At 44.8% G+C, this 24364-nt stretch overlaps 1 protein-coding gene across 1 annotated transcript in view; it reads left to right on the forward strand.

Annotated features, from left to right (window-relative positions):
* RYR3 (ryanodine receptor 3) overlaps positions 1–24364 on the forward strand; it is a 763398-nt gene that overhangs the window by 401621 nt on the left and 337413 nt on the right. Inside the window, exons 28-37 of the mRNA XM_088456566.1 lie at positions 10955–11163; positions 12298–12458; positions 12694–12730; positions 13648–13811; positions 14079–14244; positions 16658–16744; positions 17036–17262; positions 17889–18693; positions 21776–21976; positions 22061–22163. Coding sequence (XP_088312692.1) covers positions 10955–11163; positions 12298–12458; positions 12694–12730; positions 13648–13811; positions 14079–14244; positions 16658–16744; positions 17036–17262; positions 17889–18693; positions 21776–21976; positions 22061–22163 — 2160 coding nt within the window. The remainder of the gene's footprint in view (positions 1–10954; positions 11164–12297; positions 12459–12693; positions 12731–13647; positions 13812–14078; positions 14245–16657; positions 16745–17035; positions 17263–17888; positions 18694–21775; positions 21977–22060; positions 22164–24364) is intronic.

The raw sequence follows: 24364 nt of genomic DNA on the forward strand, positions 1-24364 counted from the left end.
CTCGGAGATTTGTGAAAATTGGGAAATTCCTCAATTGGATTTTTGGAAGTTCCTCCAGGTCCGCCATTTCTTAAATTCTAACAATAACATAGGTCTAGCAAAAAGGGAACTCACACCGTTTGAGAAATTGTGTCTCTCCTCTTCACCTCTCTCATATGATTTCTGTTCTTTATCGATTATTAATGTCAGAACAAGCACCGTCCCTTCCTCCCTGGACTAAAATATGGGAAAAGGATTTAGGCCTTACCCTCTCCGATCAAGATTGGCATAATATCTTCGTTAAAATACATTCTAGCTCTACCTGTATGACCATACGAGAAACACAGTATAAGATCCTTATGAGATGGTATAGACACCCCTCTCTTCTGCATGCTATGTTCCCATCCCTTCCTAACTCCTGCTGGAGATGCTCCTCAGCTCCTGGTTCTTTGAAACATATCTGGTGGGACTGTCCTCGACTAACGACTTTCTGGTCTGAAGTGGTTACTATCTCCCAAAGCATCTTAGGTCACCCTGTGCCTTCAGACCCTGCTTTTTGGCTATTAAACCACTCTCCCATTTCGGTTTCCGATTTCAAAAAATCCCTACTTAGACACTTAAGCAATGCAGCGCGTTCCGTCATTCCTATTAGGTGGAACTCTGATAAATCCCCTTCTCGTAAGGATTGGTTCCATAGGATAGATTATTTTATGTCTATGGAGGATATTATAAGCTCCATGTCAGATACACTTTCAGACTTTAATACTACATGGCAACCCTGGTTAGAATATAAGTCTTCCATTGATTATAAGACCTATATGACACTTCCATAACAAAATACCTATTTTATAACGTTCAACTATGGTTTACTATCCATTTTATTTTTGAAAGGATCCCGTTTCTCTTTCTTTTTCTTTTTCTTCTTCTTCCCCCTTTTTTTTTTTTTCTCTTCCCCTATCTCACTGCAGTTTTAGTTATGCATTTATATTTTGTTTGATGTGAAGACAAATGTTTGTATTTCTTTATCTTTGTTAAATACTAATAAAAATAGAATATATAAAAAAAAAGAAAGTAAAAAAAAAAAACACTGGACCACTTGAGTGGGGTGAAAAGAACACACTGAGGGAGTTGTTTGTGCAATGAATAATAAGAGTTATGGTATAACATACCTTTGTTAACTCTTTTTCTTCGAGGTCCATGGGGTCCACAGCAAATACGTTGGGGTATGTGGTTGGAGTGATTCAGGCACCAAACAGTTAAAAAAGCTTCAGCTCCCAGGATGCACTGGGTCCTCCTCCATATATAACCTGCCCCTGGCCACAGGCAGTCAGTTTATCAAGCCCCAAGCAGGAGAAGGCGAAACAAAAATGAGAAGGAAGGACCTTTGTACTTCAGAAAACCTCTCTAAGAAGAGGCAATCATAGAAAAAACAAAAAAGATTACCCCAAAACACCAGGTGCGTTTAGGGTGGGTGTCCTGTGGACCCCATGGACCACGAAGAAAAAGAGTTAACAAAGGTATGTTATACCATAACTCTTTTTTTTTCTTCTTTGGGGTCCATGGGGTCCACAGCAAATACGTTGGGGATGTCCCAAAGCAGTTCCCTTAAGGACGGGGATGCTCCTGTGTTTTAGTAGAAAGGAGAATCCTATGCCCGATGGAAGCATCCTGAGAGGCAATGTGTCATATACGTACAATTTGACAAAAGTGTGGACGGAAGACCACGTGGCTGCCTTGCATATTTGTTCAGCAGATGCTCCATGACGAACCGTCCACGATGGTCCCACATATTGAGTAGAATGTGCTGTGACTGTGTTCAGCACAACAAGATCAGCTTGTGTGTACGGTTGAGAAATTGTCATACGCAACCATCTTGTCAAAGTCTGTTTGTTAGCTAGCCAGCCTCACTCATGACAGCCATTCCACACAAATAAAGAATCTGACTTTCTAATGGAGTTGGTGCAATCTACATAGAAACATAATGCACAGACAGCATCCAATGATGCTTCAGGCGAAAGGCCTGAAGCTTGCAAAGCCGAAACCACAATTTCTTAATTTCACATGAATCCGGGATACCACCATAGGAAGGTACCCGGCCCTAGTATGAAGAACAGCTCTATCCTGATGAAATATCAACAAAGGAGAGCGAAAAGACAGGGCTACCAAATCAGATACCCTACAGGCAGAAGCAATAGCCAGAAGAAAACTGTCTTTGTTGTCAACCACTTTATGTCTACTGATTTCAGGGGTTCGAATGAAGGAGTCTGCAAAGTCCTGAGAACCAATGTCAAATCCCATGGGCTACCGGGGGGACAAAGGGAGTCTGAACCCTCAGAACACCCTGAAAAAATATTCTAATGTCAGGCAATGGGACGATCCTTCGCCGAACCAACCTAAAAGTGCGGAAGCCTGAACTCTCAGGGTAGCCAGACGGAGACCCTGGTCTAAACCAGCCTGACGAAAAGAAAACACTTGAGAAACCCTAACCAGCTTAGGGTCACATTTTCCCAGTTCACACCACTGAAAATATGAGTGCCAATTTTTTTAATAAATGCGGCCAGAGGAAGTTTTCTGTGACCTCTGAATTACAGAATTGGAAAAACCTTTTCAATTTAAGATGGAGGTCTCAAGAGCCATGCCGTCAAAGACAGACGAGGACAATCTGGATACAGGCAGGGACCCTGTATTAACAGGTCCAGCCTTGGAGGAAGAGGCCACGGAGTGTCTATGGAGAGACTCTGTAGGTCGGTGAACCAATGGCGTCCGGGCCAAGCAGGGGCTATCAGTATTACTGTTGCACTCTCCTGCTTGAATTTCCGGATAACCCTTGGAAGAAGGGAAAATGGAAGAAACAGATACGCCAGTCTGAAGTTCCCCTCTGCTGCCAGAGCGTCCACAAACTCGGCTGCAGGATCCCAGGTTCTGGACCCTATGGTTGTAACTCGAGGCCATAAGGTCTACCTCTGTCCACAAGGCTTTGAAATACCTGTGGATGAAGAGCCCACTCTCTGGTGTGTATATCTTGCTGGTTTTGGAAGTCAGCTTCCAAATTGAGGACTCCTAGTATGAACACAGCCGATCTTGCTGGAAAATGACATTCTGCCAAAATCAGAATGTTTGATACTTTCGCCATGGAAGCCTGGCTCCACGTGCCTCCCTGATGGATAAGGTAGGCTACTGCGGCGGCGTTGTTGGATTGTACTTGAACAGGCCTTCTCCTTTAGTATTTCCTGAGCTTGAACAAGTGCTCTTGAATACTGCCCTTAGTTCCAGGACGTCTACAGATAGACGGCTTTCCGTTGTCTTCCTTTTTCCTTGAAACGTGTGTCGACTTGTCCCGGAGGACGGACCGCCACGTGGCTCCAGCATCAGCGGCCGCCAAAACCACCTTACCTGCATCCCCATGCATCCCGGTTGCAGTCCAGGGCCCTGTGCCCCTGCCTAAATCACTGGCTTTACACCAGTGTTGTGGTGCCGGCGGGGATAGATGGCAGCGTCCCGGGCGTCTGTCAGACACTTAGCTGCTTCCGGTTCCCCACTCACAGCATGCACCGCTTGCTCAAAAAAAAAAAAACTTGTCCCTGGGACTGCTCCTGCTCCTGCAGTCCCACTGTCAGTGAGGTGCCTTCCCGCACCAAACAGAACAACTGACTGCCTATGGCCAGGGGTGGGGTATATATGGTGGAGGACCCAGTGCATCTTGGAAGCTGAAGCTTGTTTAACTGTTTGGTGCCTGGATCACTCCAACCACATACCCCAACGTATTTGCTATGGACCCCGAAGAAAAAAAATGAGATATGGTAAGAACTTACCTTTGTTATCTCTATTTCTACGTAGTCCATAGGGTTCCACAGGATACCTTGGGGTATAGGAGATGACGTCCGGCATCGGGCACCATAGAGTTAAGTTTTCAGCCTCCCAGGATGCACTAGGGTTCCCCTCCTATACCCCACCCCCGAGCCAAGGCATCTCAGTTACGTACCAAGCCATAGGCCGGAGGAGGAGAAGGAAAAGAAAGAAGAAAGATCTGGACACACACAAGAATCACATTCTCATCAGAGGGAGATGGAAAAAAACGGTGCCCAGAGTAAAGCCCATCTGCAGCACAGGTGCGACAGGGCGGGAGTCCTGTGGAGCCCTATGGCCTTCATAGAAATAGAGATAACAAAGGTAAGTTCTTACCATATCTCCTATTTTCTACATCACCATAGGGTATCCACAGGATACCTTGGGGATGTCCCAAAGCAGTATCCTTTAAGGGTGGGGACGCTCCTGTGCTGAAAGGAAAATCCGCCGCCCGAAGGAAGCATCCTGAGAGGCAAAGGTGTCAAACGCATAATACCTCACAAAGGTATGGACAGAGGACCACGTGGCAGCCTTGCAGATCTGGACTGCAGATGCACCACGTCGAGCTGCCCACGAAGGACCCACAGACCTAGTGGAATGTGCCCTCACAGAGGAAGGAACCGGAAGGCCTTCATGAAGATAAGCTTCTGAAATAGCCATATGAATCCAACCTGCCAAAGTTTGCTTTGAAGCAGGCCAACCCTTTTTACGGAAGTCATAGAGGACCAACAAGGCGTCCAACTTCCTAAAAGAAGAATTGCGGTCAACATAAATCCTTAAGGCCCGCACAACGTCCAAAGTGGCCTCACCCACTGAAAGATCAGGTGAGTTAAAAGCCGGCAAAACGATTTCCTCGTTGATGTGGAAACTTGAAACAACTTTGGGAAGGAATACAGGACGAGTGCGCATCACCGCCCTGTTCCTATGAAAAATCAGAAAAGGGGGTCTACAGGGGAGAGCCCCAAAGTCAGAAACACATCTGGCCGAAGCAATGGCCAGAAGGAATATTGTTTAGCTGTCAGCCATTTAAGGTCCACTGAGCCCAGTGGTTCAAACGGCGGTCCCTGGAGAGCTCTCAGGACCACAGCCAAATCCCAAGGCGCCACCGGTGGAACAAAAGGTGGCTGAATGTGAAGAACACCTTTCATAAAGGTGCGCACATCAGGGAGCGCAGCAATCCTATGATGGAACCAGACTGCGCACATCAGGGAGCGCAGCAATCCTATGATGGAACACCTGCACTTTCAGAGAAGCAAGGCGAAGCCCATGGTCTAGCCCCACCTGTAGGAAAGCCAACACTCTAGACAGACGGAACTCCCGAGGGGCATAACCTCTGGGTCGACACCACTGGAAGAACGTATGCCACACACGATGGTATATCCTTGCAAAGGATGGCTTCCAAGCTCTTAGCATGGTTTGCACCACAGAGCTGGAAAACCCCCTGGACCTTAACATGGCCGTCTCAACAGCCACGCCGTCAAAGACAGCTGAGCCAGGTCCGGGTGAAGACAAGGACCCTGTGATAGCAGGTCCGGTCGTAGCAGCAACTGCAGAGGAATGTCCATGGACAGACTCTGAAGGTCCGAGAACCACTGCCGCCTGGGCCACTCGGGAGCTATCAACAGGAGTGTACCCCCTTCCTGTTTGAATTTCCGGATTACCCGCGGAAGAGGGGAAAACGGAGGAAAGAGATAAGCAAACCGGAACGTCCACTGGACAGGACAGAGATTCCACGAGAGACGCCTTTTCGTCTCCTTGTTCGAGACCCGTACACCGGCAACTTGTTGTGCCGTGACGCCATGAGGTCTATCTCTGGAAGACCCCACCTGTCCACCAGAAGTTGAAAGACGTCCTGGTGCTAAGACCATTCTCCCGGATGTACGTCCTGTGACTGAGAAAATCCGTTTCCCAGTTGAGGACTACCGGGATGAATACTGCTGATATAGCCGCGAGATTGCACTCCGCCAAGACCAGGATGCGGGACACCTCTACGAGTGCCGCCCGACTTCGGGTTCCTCCTTGCCGATTTATGTAGGCCACGGTGGTGGCGTTGTCTGACTGGACCTGCACGGGGTGACCTTGGAGAACCAGATGTGCCTGCTGGAGAGCATTGAAAACGGCGCGGAGTTCCAAGATGTTTATTGGAAGCTCCTTTTCTGAGTCCACCTGCCCTGGAACAAGTGTGCACCCGTGACAGCTCCCCAGTCCCGAAGACTGGCGTCCATTGTTAACAGGACCCAGTTCGCCACCCAAAATGGGCGACCCTTGTTGAGGTGGGTCATCTGTAACCACCAGGCTAGAGACAGGCGAACCTTCGGAGTGAGCACCATCGTCTGGGACCTTAGACTCTGAGGCAGTCCATTCCATTTGGACAGGATCAATTGCTGCAGAGGTCTGGAGTGAAACTGGGCATATTCCACCATGTCGAATACTGACACCATGGAGCCCAGCAACCTCATCGCCGAGTGCAGAGACACTCTGTGACACTGTAGACAACTGCGCACCCTCAACTGCAAGGCAGAGATCTTTTCCCCCGTCACAAAGATCCGCTGCTGTCTGGGGTCCAACAAGGCTCCGAGGTGCAGAATCCTCTGAGACGGGATCAGGGTGGACTTTTGCCAGTTTATCAACCAGCCGTGACGTTGCAGTACTGCAATCGTCAGGTCCAAATGGCGTAGAAGGAGCTCCTGCCACCAACAGAAGGTTGTCCAGATACGGCAACATGTGGACTCCCTGCATCCGTAGGTAAGCCGCCATGGCCGCCAACCCCTTGGTGAACACTCGTGATGCTGTCGCCAGGCCAAAAGGTAACGCCTGGAACTGGAAGTGATCGTTGCGGATTGCAAACCTGAGGAACTGCTGATGATGCAAAAGAATAGGGACATGCAGGTAAGCGTCCTGTATGTCCAATGACACCATGTAAACCCCAGGTTCCAGCGCCAGAATGATGGACCGTAGGGTCTCCATCCGAAACCGAGGCACCCTCAAGGACTTGTTGAGGGCCTTGAGGTTGAGTATAGGACGGTACGACCCATTGGGTTTCTGCACCAAAAATAGATTGGAATAGAAACTCTGACCCCTCTGGGAGAATGAAACAGGCACTATAACTCCAGCCTGGAGCATAGTGTGCAAAACCTTCCGCAGTTCCAAGGCTTTGTTCCGGTCTAATGGAAGGCCTGTGGTGAAGAACCGGGATGGGGGCCTGTGCCGAAAGGAGAGGGCATACCCGTGAGAAACCACCTCGTGAACCCAATTGTCTGTCGTGGTTATCGACCAACACTGGGCAAACTGAAGCAGGCGACCTCCCACTTTGGCATCCCCCAAAGGAAGGCCCGGACCGTCAGGCCACAGGTTTGTCATCTGACTTAGGGGCCAGACGTCTGGTACTCCAGGCCTGTTTCCTGGGCTTGGTCGATTTCTTGGGCCCAGCCTGACGGAGAAAAGACTATGCTTTAGGCCTAACCTGGGCCCTGTAAGGCCGAAAGGACGACGTACCAGAACTTGAAGGGACCGCAGCAGACGGGAGACATGCAGATTTGGCTGCTGCCAGCGTAGCTACAATTTTGTCCAGATCTGTACCAAATAAGACTTCTCCATTAAAAGGCAAAGCTTCTAAGCCCTTTTTGGAATCAGCGTCCGCTTTCCAAGATCGCAACCATAAGGTGCGACGAGCAGCAACAGCTGCAGAAGAAATCCTAGAGGTGAGGATCTAAGGCCGCTTCATTGATGTAAGTGGCCGAATCCCGGATATTGCCCACCAACTCGGCATGTTCAGTCGAACAGTCAGAGTCCAAAGACGCCTCCAAACTATCAGCCCAGCGCTCCATAGCTCTGGCTACCCAGCACACGGCCATGGCCGGTCTGGACGCCCCCCCCCCCGCAAGGGAATAAATGAACTTTAGGCAGATTTACACCTTGCGGTCCGTAGCATCCTTCAAGGAGGACATGGAAGGCATGGGCAAAGTGGCACTTCGGACTAGGCATGTCACGTGAGAATCCACCTGTGGAGGGGATTCCCACTTAGAAAAATAATTGTCAGCAAACATGTAAGCCACGGCTAAGCGCCTCTGAGGCTGATACCGTTTTCCAAGATGTTTCCATGCCTCCTCTAAATGGTCTACTAACTGACCTGAAAGAGGAAACACTGTGGCGTCACCCTTAATATCCTTGAAAAAGGCATATTTGAACTTGGACACCGGAGGATCATCATCCTCAATGACTAAAGCCATGTGGACTGCCCGAATAAGGCCAGGAATATAAAGTTTTGACTTAGCGTCCGACTCTTTAGTACGGAGAGGTTCTTGGTCAGATAGATCCAGAATCTCCCCATCATCGGACGTCACGTCGTCATCCTCATAAGGAGCAGACAGAGACGCCACAGGCCGCTTATGCGGCCGCAACACAGACTCCCCTTGTAACACTTCCGACAAATGCTGTACTGAATTTGTCAGTGAATTAACCCACGCAGGCTCCTGGGAAACCTGGGGAGGGGAAATAGGGAGACTGTAGGGTACCATCAGTTGTCTCGGGAACCCCTGCATGGGTGACGACACCACTGACTGCTGGGACAATCCCATCTGGGAAAACGCAGGTGGCGGAGCTAACTGGCCCACTAGGGTTGTAAGCGCTTTAGCGAAACAAGCCCAGGGAGGTTCCTGTACCGGAGCCGTGACAGTAATTGGCCACGCCAATAAATAACACTGCCGACATACAGTAGCCCCTCCGCGTTACCCTCCTCCTCTGCTATTGGTACATTGCACTTAGGCCCTATTTCAGAGCCGCTCGTAACCGGCCGCTCGTTCGTTCTGACCAATGTTCACACATCTGCGCATGCGTACGGATTTTAATACGCATGCGCGAACCAGTCAGTGCGGCCGAAAATCGTTTGTTCGCTATATAGCAAATGCCTGCTATTTTGAGTGACAGAAGGAGGCGTATGTGGGTGGTAACAGGGGAAGGTGCTTGAAAACGGGGGTGTGGAATTCGAACGCAGGCGTGCTTAAAGGTCAAAACGGGCGTTTTAAGAGAGTGCATAATTAATACAGCAGCATCACTTACCACGTCACTTGGTTTTTTTTAACTCAGAACTGCTCGCAAAATAGCGGTTGAAAAAACCAGCCACAAGAATAGCGAGCAGTTCATACACTGATCGATGTACTCGATTAATCTAATAAATAGCGGACATGACGTATGGTGCGAGCGGCAAGGGGGCGTATTTTTCAAAATTACAACCACAAGTTTTGCTCGCTCGTTCAGACTTAGAGGCGTGAACAGACCGCAACTAGCGAACTGTTCATTTGAATAGCCACCCCTTGTTTTAGAACGAACGACCGCAAATAGCGAGCGGCTCTGAATGAGGGCCTTAGTACACATAAGCTGGAGAGGAAATTCACTCTCAGACATGATAGTAAGTATGTGACCCCTCTCACTGATACTCGTTAGTATAGTGGGAGCACCACCCTGCAAGCACCGCACCGCAAGGGCTTTAGCAGAGGAAGAGCAGGGACAGTAAAATGGCTGACAGTAGAAAGTGAAAGTACAGGCAGCAGACGCTAGCAGAAGTCACATACAATACAGAAGAAATCAATCCCTGCACTATCAGGACACAGCGCTGCATACACAGACCTGTAGTCAACGGAGGAGAGGTATGCCAGGGGACCCAGACCGCGATGCCACCGATCAGCAGCTCCAGCAGCGTTCACCATACAAAGATGGCTACCGAGGAGCAGAGAGGAGGCCTGCCTGGGGGAGGAGCGCTGCCACAGGGCCAATCGGCAGCGCAGAGAGGGCTGTGTGCAGCGGGGGAGGCGCCGGCTGTATACAGGGAAAGCGCGCTCCCCTGGCATGCAATTAACCCCTGGGACGCCGCAGCGCTTGCCGCACAGCTGCGGCCCGCTGTCCCAGGGGGGAAGTGGAAGCGCAGGTTAGTACCTGGCTCCACGCTGCAACCAATCCCCAGGGAGCCCCCTGCCTGGGGACTGTGGACCATGTGCTCAGCAGGGACCCACCGCGGGACCCCCGCTGCTTACCTGCTCCCCTTGAATCCGGCCATGGTCCGAAGTATCTGGGGTCACCGCTAGCCGTGACCTCAGACACTTGCCAGCATCCCCGGGTCAGTACCGGTGATCATGGCGGAACCAAGTTCTAGGCTGTATCATTTGTGGTTTGGAAAATAATATTGACTTATTTATATAGTCATATGTTACAGACGGGTATATATTTTTAGAATTGTTTTGTCTGCAAACTGCAATATTCCATCAGAAACCAAATAGTTAATTGCTGCTCAAATAGATGGAAGTCCACATTTCAGAACAATAATGTATTCTTTACTTACTAAATGGATATCACTAATTCATCCATGGAAGTACATTTGCCTAATGACTCTGCAATAAATAAGCTCTGGTAGTTGTCCAAGTAGTTTTCTTACAGCAGACCGCTTTGAGAGAGCTGTTTTAATTAAAGTAATGTAGACCTGAAATGATATACAGGCATCACACCCGCGTGTAAGGCAGAATGCATTTAGACTGGCTTTTACAGTGCATCCAGAAAGTATTCACAGCGCTTCACTTTTTCCACATTTTGTTATGTTACAGCTTTATTCCAAAATTGAATAAATTAATTTTTGTCCTCAAAATTCTTCACACAATACCCCATAATGACCTAAATTTTGAGCTTCATGGCAAAGACCGTGAATACTTATGTATATGTGATTTCTTAGTGTGTTTTTTTTTTATTAAATTTGCAAAAATCTCACAAAAACTTTATACACATTGTCATTATGGGGTATTGTGTGTAGAATTTTGAGGACAAATATTAATTTATTACATTTTGGAATAAGGCTGTAACAAAATGTGGAAAAAGTTAAGCGCTGTGAATACTTTCCGGATGCACTGTATGTGCCCTGGTTTTTGCTGATTCTGGAGTTTGTCAGTCCAGGATGAAATGTCTTTTTCTGAACATAGAAGGGTTGAGCTGCCATCAATGTACTGTAATATGGTATTGAACATTATTATGAATGCGTTATATGTAGTTCCACAATGACAGCAACAGACTGATGAAGATATTTTCCTGCAGAGCTTACCATCTGTTCCTCCATTCATAGTTTATTACTTGTGTTTGTTTTCTGCAGGTTTTGTCCCTGTCTGCTCCCTCGGGTTGTCTCAGATTGGTCGCATGAACTTAGGAAAAGATGCCAGCACCTTCAAATATTACACAATGTGCGGCCTGCAGGAAGGCTTCCAGCCCTTTGCTGTCAATATGAACAGAGATGTTGCCATGTGGTTCAGCAAACGCTTACCAACATTTGTCAATGTGCCAAAAGATCATCCTCATATTGAGGTAATGAAGGTGTCTCTTTCTACTTATTCTGCATTACCTTGTACTTAAACATTAAGGGCCTGATTCATAGGTGGGCGCTATTGCAGCTATAACTGCCTCATTTTGCGCAGAGCTACTGTGTCTTTATGCTAATGCCTCAACCAATGGAGTTCCTATTGCGTTGCCCATCAGCCTTGGCGCTAATCCGCCACTGTGTGTACAAAGAAGCACCATTGGACATTTCACCAGCCCTATTGAGACGCAAAATGTTTGTCAGAACATGGCTGCCAGTGCCTTTGCAAAAAACGCTGCTGCGTCCAAATTCGTTCTGTGACTCCCGGCAATAACCATCGTGATGCATGCGCAGACTGAAAGTCAACTGATGCCATAACAGCGCCCACCTCTGATTCAGGCTTTGATTCTTAGCTAGTATTTTCACTGTTTTTCAATAGATCTTTAATGAATACTGTGATAACACTATACAGAAGAAGTCTGTTTTGGGTCCTAGCTGGGGATGACCATTGGTGGTTAGTAATCTAAAGTGGTTTGTGTCTCTGCCATCAATGTCAAAGATGCAGTATGTTTTTTATCCAGTGATGTTGAACTGTGCTTAGCCCCACCCCTCTTTGCACCACTTAGCATTGTCCACTTTTTTTGGTTTGTTCTGCTGCAATCACCTGACCCACAGTACTGGTACCCGTCAATGGTTCAAAACATGAATGGTTTTACGTGATGGTTTCCTAAATCAATGTAAAGTACTGATCACTAGTCCTAGCTGGAATTACTAGACTTAGTGCATTTTTGCTTTGTTTGTTACATACTAACGTTATTGTTGTCTTTTCATTACATAAAACCCTCTCTTTTAAGATACATGCTATTTTCTAAGTAGTTTGGTTTTATTTCTACCAGTGTTTAAAAAAAATACTTTTTTTTACAACATGTTAAATAATTAGTTTATACCATTTACAAATAACAGTTTACTAGTTACGTTACAGGTATAGTACATGTTTAATGGTTGAACCTCTTTTGGATGAGAGCTAAAGCATGCAAAATTTCCCTGCCTGGATATCCTGCAGCATAGTAGCCGTCGAGGTTCCGATGTTTAGTAACTGTTGGTTATGTTTAATTTGTCCACGTGTACTATCTGATTTTCAGGTGACGAGGAAAGATGGGACTGTAGAAAGCCCTCCCAGCTTAAAAGTTACCCACAAGACCTTTGGTACTCAGAACAGTAATGAAGATATGATCTACTGCAGACTGAGTATGCCTGTGGAGTTCCACTCCGCCTTCAACAATGAGGAGCACTTCCAGAAGCGGTACAGGGCTTTGTTGTCCATATTCTCAGTTGCTTATGTCTCCAACAAATGCAAAGTGCTTTTCTTACTTTATATTGCCCATCACCTCCTGCAGGGGGGACTTGTTTATGAATCTATATCAGAAAGTTATCAGCAAGTCACCATAAGTCAGGAGGCAGAAAGGAAACATTAATTTAAATGTGAACATTAACCTAAATTACTATGCTTATATTCATTTTCTACTTTCTGTTTTTAGAAACCAACTTCAAGAAGCGTCTTCGCACACTACCACAGTGAGTTCTTTGTCATTTCTATTTCTTGTTATCAAAGATAACATTTCATAATTCCTCTTACCTTTTATGTCTGTCTGTTACTACCCAGTGTTGTTCTAATAATGTTCTTTCCATTTGTAAAGCGCAATGGAATATGCTGCGCTATATAAGAAACTGTTAATCAATTAAAATGAAAATAAATAATAATGATAAAATAAACTGTTTTGCCTGTTCTGGATTGCATAGGGAATGATTGCACATTGGGACAGATGTATGAAGCTCTGGGAAGTGATAAAGTGCAGAGTGATAAACGACCAACCAATCCGCTCCCAACTATCATTTTTCAAACACAGCCTGTAACATGACAGTTGGGAGCTGAGTGGTTGGTCGTTTATCACTCTGCACTTTATCACTTCCCAGAGCTTCATACATCTGACCCCCTATTTATTTTATACTACTGCATTGAAATATAATTTGTATTCTTATGGCCTAATTCCGAGATGGTTTACGTACATATCTCCGATGGTGTGAAATCTGTGCATGTGCAGATCTTGTTCTGCGAGATCGCTTGCAGTGCCATGGATGCCACAGCCTGATTGACAGGCTGCAGCCATTTGGGGATGGTGACAGGCACCGTTGCAGAAAAAGGGGGCATGTCGTCCCCATTTTCTGGATGTGACAATGCCAGTGTCTGCTTTCTTGGATGCAACTTCACTGGCTTCAGCAGCATGAATTCTTCGGTCATCCTGAATAACCTGAGGGTTCCTCAGATGACAGATGTTCACGTAGTTGATCCCATGGCTCCGTCTCTGGACAATGACGCATTAAGTGTGCTACAGCGTCCATCTTTGAATCAGGCCCTTAGTTTGGTTTAATAATTTGTTGTATGTTTTCAAATAAACTGCACTTATTATATAATGATTGTTTTTTCTTTTTAGTTGTATTATTACTCTGTACGTATATTTGCTGGTCAAGATCCATCTTCTGTATGGGTAGGATGGGTGACTCCCGACTACCATTTCTACAGTGGACATTTTGACTTGAGCAAGAACTGCACTGTGACTGTCACTTTAGGAGATGAGAGAGGCAGGGTGCATGAAAGGTACGACCCTTTTTGTTGTGTGAGTACAGAAGCTGCAGCATGCTAGTCCGAATTTAGTACGTCTGCTTTTCTCACGTTATCTATTATATTTATAAATTACATTATCCTTAGAGCAAAATCTGACTATGTGCCTTCAATGTCCACCTTACAATTTAATGCAAATTGCAGTACCAACTGTATCTACATGTAATATCATTATTTTCAGGCACTTTTGTATAGTTCTAACAATTTATTACTTGTTGTATTTTTTTTCTTTGTAACTTCCAGTGTAAAACGTAGCAATTGTTATATGGTGTGGGGAGGTGACCTCTCCACTGGCTCACAGAGGTCAAGCCGTAGCAGTGTAGATATTGAAATTGGGTGCCTTGTTGATCTGGCTACGGGACTACTATCATTCACAGCCAATGGGAAAGATCTTGGAACCTGTTACCAGGTACTTTATTATTATTATTAGTAGTATTATTATTATTATTATTATTATTATTATTTAACTTGTTTCTTATTACTGATAAGTTGCTTTTGTTTCTGCTTTCTTTTAGTAGACTGATAAGTTGTATTTCAACATACACTATAGGCTTCTGTGATTTTTTTTATTCCACATGAATGGGATAGTGATACTGCAGTAATGATTACATTCATGATATAGCAGACTTATATTTTCTTAGCTTGATAAAATAAATGCAGGTGTTATATCGTGATATGTAATGCAATATTAGCTTACTGAGTAACTTGTAGGATTATTGTCACTTCAACTGTCACCACTACCCAATAAATTATTTTACCATAGCAATGTTTAGCTTCCCACCACAGGGGATATACTGTAGTTGGCATTTCGGCGCTCAGAATGCCGGCGCCAGAATCCCAACACCAGTCAGAATCATGGCGTCAGAATCAAGACTCCTGGCATGCCGACGATAAGTATTGGGGTTAGGCACTAGGGGGATGGTTAAGGATAGGCTGCTGGGGGGGGGATAGGTTTAGGCTGCAGGGGGTTGGGTTAGAATTAGGCTGCGAGGAGGGAGGGTTAGGTTTAGGGGTAGGGTTAGGATACTTACCAACCGGTTTTACCGCCAGAATCCTGAGCTCTGGCATCCCGTTACCAGCTCCACCACAGTGCGCAGGAAAAAAAACAACAGAGCCTAAGGACAGTAGTCATACACAGGATAATTGAGTGCACTAAGCAAGAGAATACTGTATTGCCAAGTGAGACCTAGATGCCGCACAAGGTTATTTCATAGATACAGGGAACCTATAAACAGAATAATTTTGAATCAATAAAATAAGCTAAGTAACATAGAGATACAAATTTATCAAATTCACCTTTTATTTTTGTAACATTTGTTACATGTTTATTTATGATTGTGTCCTCTTAAACCTATGGTGAAGCAAAATAAACATGAAATGACACTTTATTTTATATTCCTCTCTGTATTGAGGTCATATCTTCTTAGTTCTTCATACCTATTGGCAGAAGTGAAATTTAACATTTTCAGCTTTTCAGAATATCGCTTTGATCTTGCCCATACTATGAAGTCACACATGGTGCTAAGTACATTACTCTGATTTCTACTGGGAGACGGTGGACAGTGCTCTAAGGAGATAATGATTAACAGGAGGCTGTAGAGCAAATAAATGGTTATGCCTAAAACTTCTTAGATCCCTTATTATGTTAGTGGTTCCCAAACTATCTTGGTGCTCAGCGACCATAGGGCCTCAGTCATTTTTTCACAGCACACCTAGACCAAGTGGGTTATTCAATTAGCGGCAGGTAAACCTTGCACATTTTTGTTTGCACCTCATGGAAATTTGAGTACAAATGTTTTGGTTTTCCTACTGTAATAGTCTGTGTGTGCGCAGACAGAGCTTCGTACCTAATTGGATCTTACCGCAAAAGTTTGATTATCAGCAAAAAATGATTAAAATCAGAATATTGTGCTTTCCTGACATGTTTAGGTTCAATTATGTGAAGAGTTGCGCTTCTGTTTGTCCACGTGGGCCTCTGATCGGTAGCCACCAACACTGTGTAAATGGCACCGTGCTGTCCCCTCTAAGGCTAACAAACAGCGTGTTACCTGGCCTACTAACATTCTGGCCCAAATCACTTGATTTGGAACTGTACCACCCACGGCACCCCTGATGGTGACCTGTGGTCTCCCAACGTGCGGCAGCACCCAGTTTGAGAACCACTTCCTTCTGCAGTGACACTATGTCCTTAACTTGCAGGTCTGAACACAGAACGTAGGTCACCATGACAGTTACAGGTGGATCTCAAAGTCTATTCTTTAAATCCCTATTGTGTACTACAATCCACTGTAATAACTACCTCTACCTCTCAGGTTTTCCATTTCATATATATTATATTTGAACAAAAATACTTTCTTTGTAGACAGCAATATGACTTGCAAGAAATTGATTGAACAAACTGGGCCCCTGGGCAAACAGTATTAAGACACAATGTCATAGATAATTGCAGAGCAGGGAATCTGAGCAGTGTGTGCAAAACAGAACTAATTATGTGGACATAGTAATTGTGCTGCATATACATTGCCATTATGCTAAAAGTGAAAACTTTAATGTAGGCTTGACTTCTTTGCTGCAACCTATATAATAATTTATCCATTATTTGTCAAGATTTTAGTTGTGGGTGTAAGTTTTCATACTTAAAATTCCATTAATGTAATGTAACAAACATTATTTACAGATTTGTACCACACAATTTGTATTATGGCTTCCAGCTTAGATAACTCGAGGTGTCCTGTTGTGTCTGAATAATACTTCACTTAGAGGGCTTTACTACACTGTGTTAGATGATGGTTTCACTAAAATAAATCCATTTAACTTGTTAGGTTGAACCAAACACCAAGCTGTTCCCAGCAGTCTTCCTGCAGCCGACTAGCACTAATCTATTCCAGTTTGAACTTGGGAAATTAAAGGTATTTTATTTTTGGCTTTAATATTTTTCATTGCCTGCCATAGACAAAGTTCATTTTGGCTGTTTAGGAGCATGCATTTTCAGGCCTAATTTATTTTTTTCTATTTACCGGAGATTATTAAATTGCACAATAATTAGTTTGAATTTGTTCAGTGAATGTAGAAAACACATCTTAAGTATAATGTATTTAGAGATTTGGAAAGATCATTTTAATCAGCTGTTTTTTTTGTTTTTTATATGATAACCTATGCCTCTCATCAATAATTTTGTTTTCTGCATTTGGGGTAAACAGAACTCCATGCCCCTTTCAGCTGGAATATTTAAGAGTGAGGAGAAGAATCCAGTGCCGCAGTGCCCACCCCGCTTAGATGTGCAGACTATCACACCCGTTCTCTGGAGCCGGATGCCAACTACTTTCCTAAAAGTGGAAACGGAACGTGTGAGCGAGCGTCACGGCTGGGTGGTGCAGTGCCTGGAGCCCCTGCAGATGATGGCATTGCATATACCTGAGGAGAACAGGTTATTTTCAATATTGACAAACTTTGCGCTTTGTTAAATGCACAGAAATAAAGTAACTGTAGAATGTTATCATCTGTTATTTATAACTAAACACATCTCACATTCAGCAAAAATAAATTGGAAATAGGTTAAGTATAGTTTGAAGTGTTCAGAGGACAAGGTCTGACTTATGTATGCAGGGGTGTTCATGCTATGAGGACTGGTCAGTAGTTGGCCTCTAGTGGTATCTTGTAGGGGGAATCAGTGTTGGTGATATAAATTTTATGAACAACCCTTCTACCTATGAAAGCTATGGAGTTCTATGCCGGAGCCATGCAGTGAGAGACCACTGCTCCACGAAGGAGGGTGCTGGGATAAGGAGGGTTGTTTCAGTTGGCATCTGGTTTGGAATGGTCCTTTATGTTTACAGCTGTACTGGCAATAAATCTGACTCATTAGAACTAATATGCAAGAATTCTCCAAAGACATACAAATGAAGATTGACTCTCCCATTCTTAATATTACTCGAGCAGTAGTAACCATACAATTGTATAGGTCTACATCTAATTAAATGTTTGCATGTGTCTCTGTATTGAAAGTAGAATTTTTATATTAATCACCATTTATTTTTTGGACCCGCTGATCAGGTGTATTGACATTTTGGAACTATCGGAGCAGGAAGACCTGATGAAATTTCACTACCACACCCTTAAGCTGTACTGTGCAGCGAGTGCACTGGGTAATAACCGCGTCGCCCATGCCTTGTGCAGCCATGTGGATCAGTCCCAGCTTTTCTATACCATTGATAACCAGTACCTGCCTGGCCTTTTGCGCTCCGGTTTCTACAATATCCTCATCAGCATATACTTGGAGTCTGCTAAGGAGGGCAAGCTTATGATGAACAATGAGTTTATTATTCCCATCACAGATGAGACTCGGCAGATCCGACTCTTCCCTGATGAGTCTAAAAGACACGGCTTACCTGGGGTGGGTCGTAGCACCTGCCTGAAGTCTGATCTTCATTTTACAGCACCCTGCTTCGTACTGATAGGTGAGGAAAGGCAACAACATGGCCCAGAAATCCCTGTTGACATACTGAAATCTAAAGCAATTAGCATGCTAACTGAAGCAGTGCAAAGCAGTGGGGAGCACATACGAGACCCTGTGGGGGGTAGAGCGGACTTCCAGTTTGTGCCAATACTCAAGCTCATTGCCACTCTCCTTATTATGGGAGTTTTTGAGGATGAGGATGTGCGTCAGATTCTGCTACTTATTGATCCAAATGTTTTTGGAGACCACAAGGAGGAGGACACAGAAGAGAACTTCGATAAAGAGGAGGTGGCGCAGGATGAGGAAAAAGCTGTGGAAGCTGGAGAGAAAGCAACAAGAGATGCCAAGTCTCCTGTTAAAGGTTTACTGCAGACCCGACTCCCAGAGTCTGTCAAACATCAGGTGACTTTTTATCCAGAGTTTGTTTGTTTGGTTCAGATGTGTAGCAGTAATATTTATGAAACCCAGTGCCGTAACAGGGCAGCAGTCCTCCCTGTGCCTGCCCCGCCCCCTTAAACATGTGATGTCATGATGTCACACCAGGGCTTCCGGCTCTGAGAAGTAAAGCACTGTCCAGAGCATCCTGGGGACTCTCTGACTGTTTTACAGGCTGCAGGGTGTTTGCCTGGTGTGTTCCTTAGACACTTTGGGCAGCTCTGCAGTGGCACCACTGGCTGCAGGGTGTCATTCCAGGCACTCTGCAAGTCACATGCAGGTGCCTTGGTACAGCGACGGTGCTGCCACCAGTTCCCTGTGATGGCACAAGTCGCACACCCCTACTTACATACCTGATAAGCTTTTTCTATACATTCAGTGCCAATTTAAGCACAGTTTCCTCTTTCCTAGTGTATTTATGTGTATGTATGCGGAATGGTATAACATCACCTCTAGCTGTATATTGTGGGTCCTCACACTTGCACAAATCACAAATGTAACGTCTCTCCTGAGACACTTTTTGTGAAATTTGAAGGAGAGAAGTAATTTTACGGTGCCAATAAATTTGATTTTTTTATAGTAACATCTGACTATGGTGGATTCTGTTGGAAATGTTACTGTCAATAAATAGCAGATATCCCTAGTCCTTAGTAATTATATAATAGAGGGGTTAACAGGGGCTCCCTTTGGATGAAAACACTGTTATATATTATTATTATATTTACAAGGTACCACAAGGGTTATGTAGCTGCATGCAAGGGGGTGAAACTGGCCACAAGAGCTATAGGTAAAGACAGGATATCATTTTACATAGATACATAAAGTGAGCATGTAGCATAATTATGCAGAGAAGAGAAAGGTGAGAGGACCCTGCTCATATAGGCTTACAGTCTGTAGAGTATATGGATGGGTATATGATGTAAGCTGATGCACTGAAAGCATACTCTGGTGTAATGGAATGCCCTGTAAAATGCCTGTGCTTATCTCTGCTATGGGTTAGCCCAGGGGTTCTCAAACTTTTTTGCTCTGGGACCCCGTCTAACAATAAAAATTATTACAGGACCCCAGCAAGTTACTACAGAATGACTGCCACACATGCATGGTCAGCAGACTGCTCATGCACAGTAGCACTATGGAGACGCAAAACTGAAGTGAGGTATCTGCTAATGCAGGGGCAGAACTATGGGAGACAATGGAGGCGCTTCCTCTATTGCCCACAATACAGTCACCCCACTTAAGGCTATTCTATATTAGTGTTTTTGTGCATATGTGATAGATATGCACCACATTTATTTTCTCTTTTGTTTTAGAGGGGCACCAAATTATAACTTGCCCCCGGGCATCTGGTATGAACTTACGTCACTGCGCTAATGCGATCATTTCATTTAGACATTGCAGGGACGAGCGCCTTTCGAAGCCCCTGTCTCTGCAAGGTGAGGCAGAGAGTGACTGGGGAGACAGTGGGTGACTGGGGAGGCAAAGGGTGAAGTAGGAGGCAGTGGATAACAGGGAGAAGCTGTGGGTGACAGGGAGAAACAGAGGGGGTGTTGGTGGCAGAGGGTGACTGGGGAGGCAATAGGTGACATAGGAGGCAGTGGGTAATAGGGAGAAGCAGTGGGTGACGGGGAGGCAGAGGGTGTCGGGTGACGGAGAGGCAGTGGGTGGCAGGGAGAAGCAAAGGATGGCAGTGGGTGAGGGGGAGGCAGTTGGTGGCAGCGTAAAGCAGTGGGTGACGGGGAGGAAATGGGTGAAAGAGAGAGGCAGTGGGTGGCAAGGAGTAGCAAAGGGTTTCAGGGAAGACAGTGGGTGACTGGGGAGGCAAAGGGTGACATAGGAGGCAGTGGGTAACAGGGAGAACGAGTGGCTCACATGGGTAGGCAGAGGGTGACAGGGAGAGACAGGGTGATAGGGGGAGGCAGATCACGGCATGGAAAAGCAGACAGTGACTGGAGAGGCAATAGGTGACATAGAAGGCAGTGGGTAATAGGGAGAAGCAGTGGGTGACAGAGGGAGGCAGAGGGTGTCGGTAGGTGATGGAGAGGCAGTGGGTGGCAAGGAGAAGCAGAGGATGGTAGTGGGTGACAGTTGGCGGCAGTGGGTGGCAAGGAGCAGCAAAGGGTGGCAGGGAAGACAGTCAGTGACTGGGTAGGTAGTGGGAGGCTAACGGTGACATAGGACACAGTGGGTAACAGGGAGAACCAGTGGGTAACAGGTGGAGGTAGCAGATGAGAAATACAGAGGGTGCAGTGTGTTTCATGGGAGAGGCAGTGGATGACGGGGGAGGCAATGGGTATTTAATAAATTTGTTTTTTTCTGTCCCCCCCCTCCCTCCATCTCCCACACTGTGTGCTCCCCTGTTCCCCCATAGGGTCTGTGCTTAGCACTCCCCTCATTCCTCCTCCTGGGGAAGTTTCTTCTCCCTACACAGCAATCAACACACATTCTGTGTCCTCCCACCCTGGCAGCAGCGGTCCCCCAGGCTGCACTTACTTAACAACATCTGCACAGACTGCAGAGAGAGTCCGGCAGCTGGCTCCTCTGAGTCTGTCTGCTGCTGAGGCTTGCTGCCTGTGTGTCAGTTTCTGCTGCTTGGCAGGAGGACAAGAGAAGCTGAGCACTGGATCTCTCAGCCAGTGATCTGAGGAGTCTGAAATAACAGACAGTTCAACTGGTTTCACTCTCCTCAGAGGGGTCATCAACCTCACCCCATGTGAGTCGCGACCCCAAGCTGAGTTGGCCGCGACCCACTTTGGGGTCATGACCCACAATTTGAGAACTGCTGGGTTAGCCTACTAAACAGCTGGGTCAGAATAAGGAATATATAACAAATTGGTGAATTTAATACGATTTCAGTTAAATTGTAGTTGTCAAAAGTACGATGATCTATATAAAAAAGCCTATAGTTCCTTGGCTGTCTTTATGACACACTTTTCAAATAAGATTGTGTATTAATGAATGAGGCTCATTCCTGGTTTAACATCTACTATAAGAGTGCCTCGGCCACACATGAGTCACTGCCCCAGTAACAGTGTTCCCTTACTCTCCTCAGATGTGTGAGCTGCTGCATCACTTCTGTGACTGTGAGCTGAAACACCGTGTGGAATCCATAGTTTCTTTCTCTGATAACTTTGTATCAAAGCTACAGTACAATCAGAAGTTCCGCTACAATGAACTGATGCTAGCGCTGAACATGTCTGCCGCTCTGACAGCTAAGAAAACTAGGGAGTTCCGCTCACCTCCACAGGAACAGGTAATATTAGGAACAGAGGAAGTCCATTCATTTCCCCGCAGGCCCTAGCAAGAAAATTAACAACTGTCTCTTTTATATTTAAAGATTAACATGCTTCTGAATTTCCAACAACTAGAAGACAGCCCTTGCCCAGAAGAGATTCGAGATGAGCTGTATGAGTTCCATGAGGATCTTCTCATGCACTGCGGTAATTATAACTTGATGGACAAGTGCTGTGAATGATTAGGCATGGGGCAAATTTGCTCTTCACCATATGCAACGAGATGCTAGAGTGAATACGGTGTTCACTGTGGCAAATTCTTTCATTTTGACTCGAGGCGACAGGACCTAATCACATGGTGCCCGGTACCACCGCATTTACTACTTGGCAAGTGAGTGTGTACTATATGTGTGTTATATTATTAACGTGTTTTATATACATGTAGATGTTTTGTAGGAATTGGAGATAACAGCGCCAGAAGATATTGTGAATCTCACTACACTCAGTGAATAATCATTTAAGATATTTCTCTAATTATAAATAAACTTATACAAAGATAAGCGGGAAATATGTCCGTATTGGATAATGGATCATGTGTATATAGCACTCCCCTATAGTATGGGTGTCGGATCAAACAGAAGACGTGCAACGGTGGTAATCTGTTGCTGGTAAAAACATACAGAAATTGGTACTGTATCAGAGCGCCCAATGTGCTTGTATAACTAATATGTATATGAATACAAAATAATAAGTGCGGAGCATTAAAAATTTATATTTAAAGTGCAGTGCATGGAAATGTGCAAAGATATGGTAAACAAAAAACATGAAATAACTTCAGTGTACTACGTACTAGAAAAAGTATTAATACTACATTTTTACCATAAAGTGCATTGTGCAAAACAAGTATATCATGAAATATCACTTTCAGAGTATGCTGTGTACATATATAAATAAATTGGATCTGACCTCTATCCCTTATGTATCCAAAAAAACAATGTTTATACAATAAAGTACAATATACAATCAAGGTGTTTACAAAATAATAATAGCAATAATATCACCCATTTAAATACGTGTACATATAAATATAAATAAAAATTAGGTGACAAATGGATCATAGAGTAACAAGTTTATAAAGACAATGTATTTAAGACAAATTCTAGGCATATAAAGTAGGGTTAGCATTCAGTAATTAAGTACTGCACATGATACTTAAAAAAAAACAGACATAAAATACATAAAACATCACGTGTTAGAATAAAAATAAAAAGCTTATCTGGTAAAACAATAGTAAGTTCATGAAAGATTAGAGGAGCCACCAACGCGTTTCATTTCTAATTGACGCTAGTTTGGCCCTATTAAGGGGGTTTATAAACCAGACACCCCACAGGAGCTCTTTATCCCTTGAAGTCTGATACCCAGATGAAACGCATTGTAGGCTCCTCTTACCTTTCATGAACTTACACAGAATATAGGCATGCCGCATATCGTTTTATCAGCAGATGCTGCTATGCATTTGAAGGTAAAAAGTCGCATGGAAACACGCTCGGCGATACCAAGTTGCACAGCGCTCACATGTTATGTTTAACCTGACTTGTAGCGCACGGAGGTAAGATGTATGTGACCCCATCTGTAAACGTTTGCCCATGAACACCATGTACCTGAAATCATGAGGAACTAATTTATCCTTTTAAGTTAAAAACTCTCCCTCCCTATCTCTCCCTCTCTCTCTCTCTCCCATCCCCTTTTGGAACGTAGTACCACCAAACAGGGAAATTTGTATGCATTTTCTTCCTGCGTAAATTGATAGAGGATTTCACAACCCCCTCATAGATATCATTCCACTTCACTGAATCAAAATGCTTGCTTACGTCTGACCCCTATTTCACCTAAGCCCCTTTGAGGAGTGGCTGTGGACATGCTATCTATATTATATGTTATGCACGACATAAAGCTGAAACCTATATAATGGAAATGTTTTCCTAGTTTTTAGTACACTAATAAATGAATAGTTCTGTACATAGTTTATTAAACTTATTCACTATATCATCACTCTGTGTTGAATATATTTAGCTGCATATACATTTTGTATTTTCACTGCTAAATGGAGAGGATCATGGGCTGGAAATCTGAATTATATATGCTATAATAGTGTAACAACTACTGTAAATTAAGATTTTTCAAGGTGACTTATGTTGAGTACACACTAGGTTCACGTTTCAGCCATTTGGCCGACCTATCTGATGATTGGTATGTGCATATACACTTAGCAATTGTCCGCCCGATGTGTCTGGCCTGACATCATATCTGGGCAGGCATTTAAATTTGTACGCCCAGTTGAGCTGTCACTCACCGCTGGATCTCTGCAGCATGTGTACGGGCAATCAACAGGTCGCCCGTAAACACCA

The sequence above is a fragment of the Taudactylus pleione genome, unplaced genomic scaffold, assembly GCF_031769625.1.
Source record: "Taudactylus pleione unplaced genomic scaffold, aTauple2 ptg000707l, whole genome shotgun sequence".
NCBI classification, from domain to species: Eukaryota; Metazoa; Chordata; class Amphibia; order Anura; family Myobatrachidae; genus Taudactylus; species Taudactylus pleione.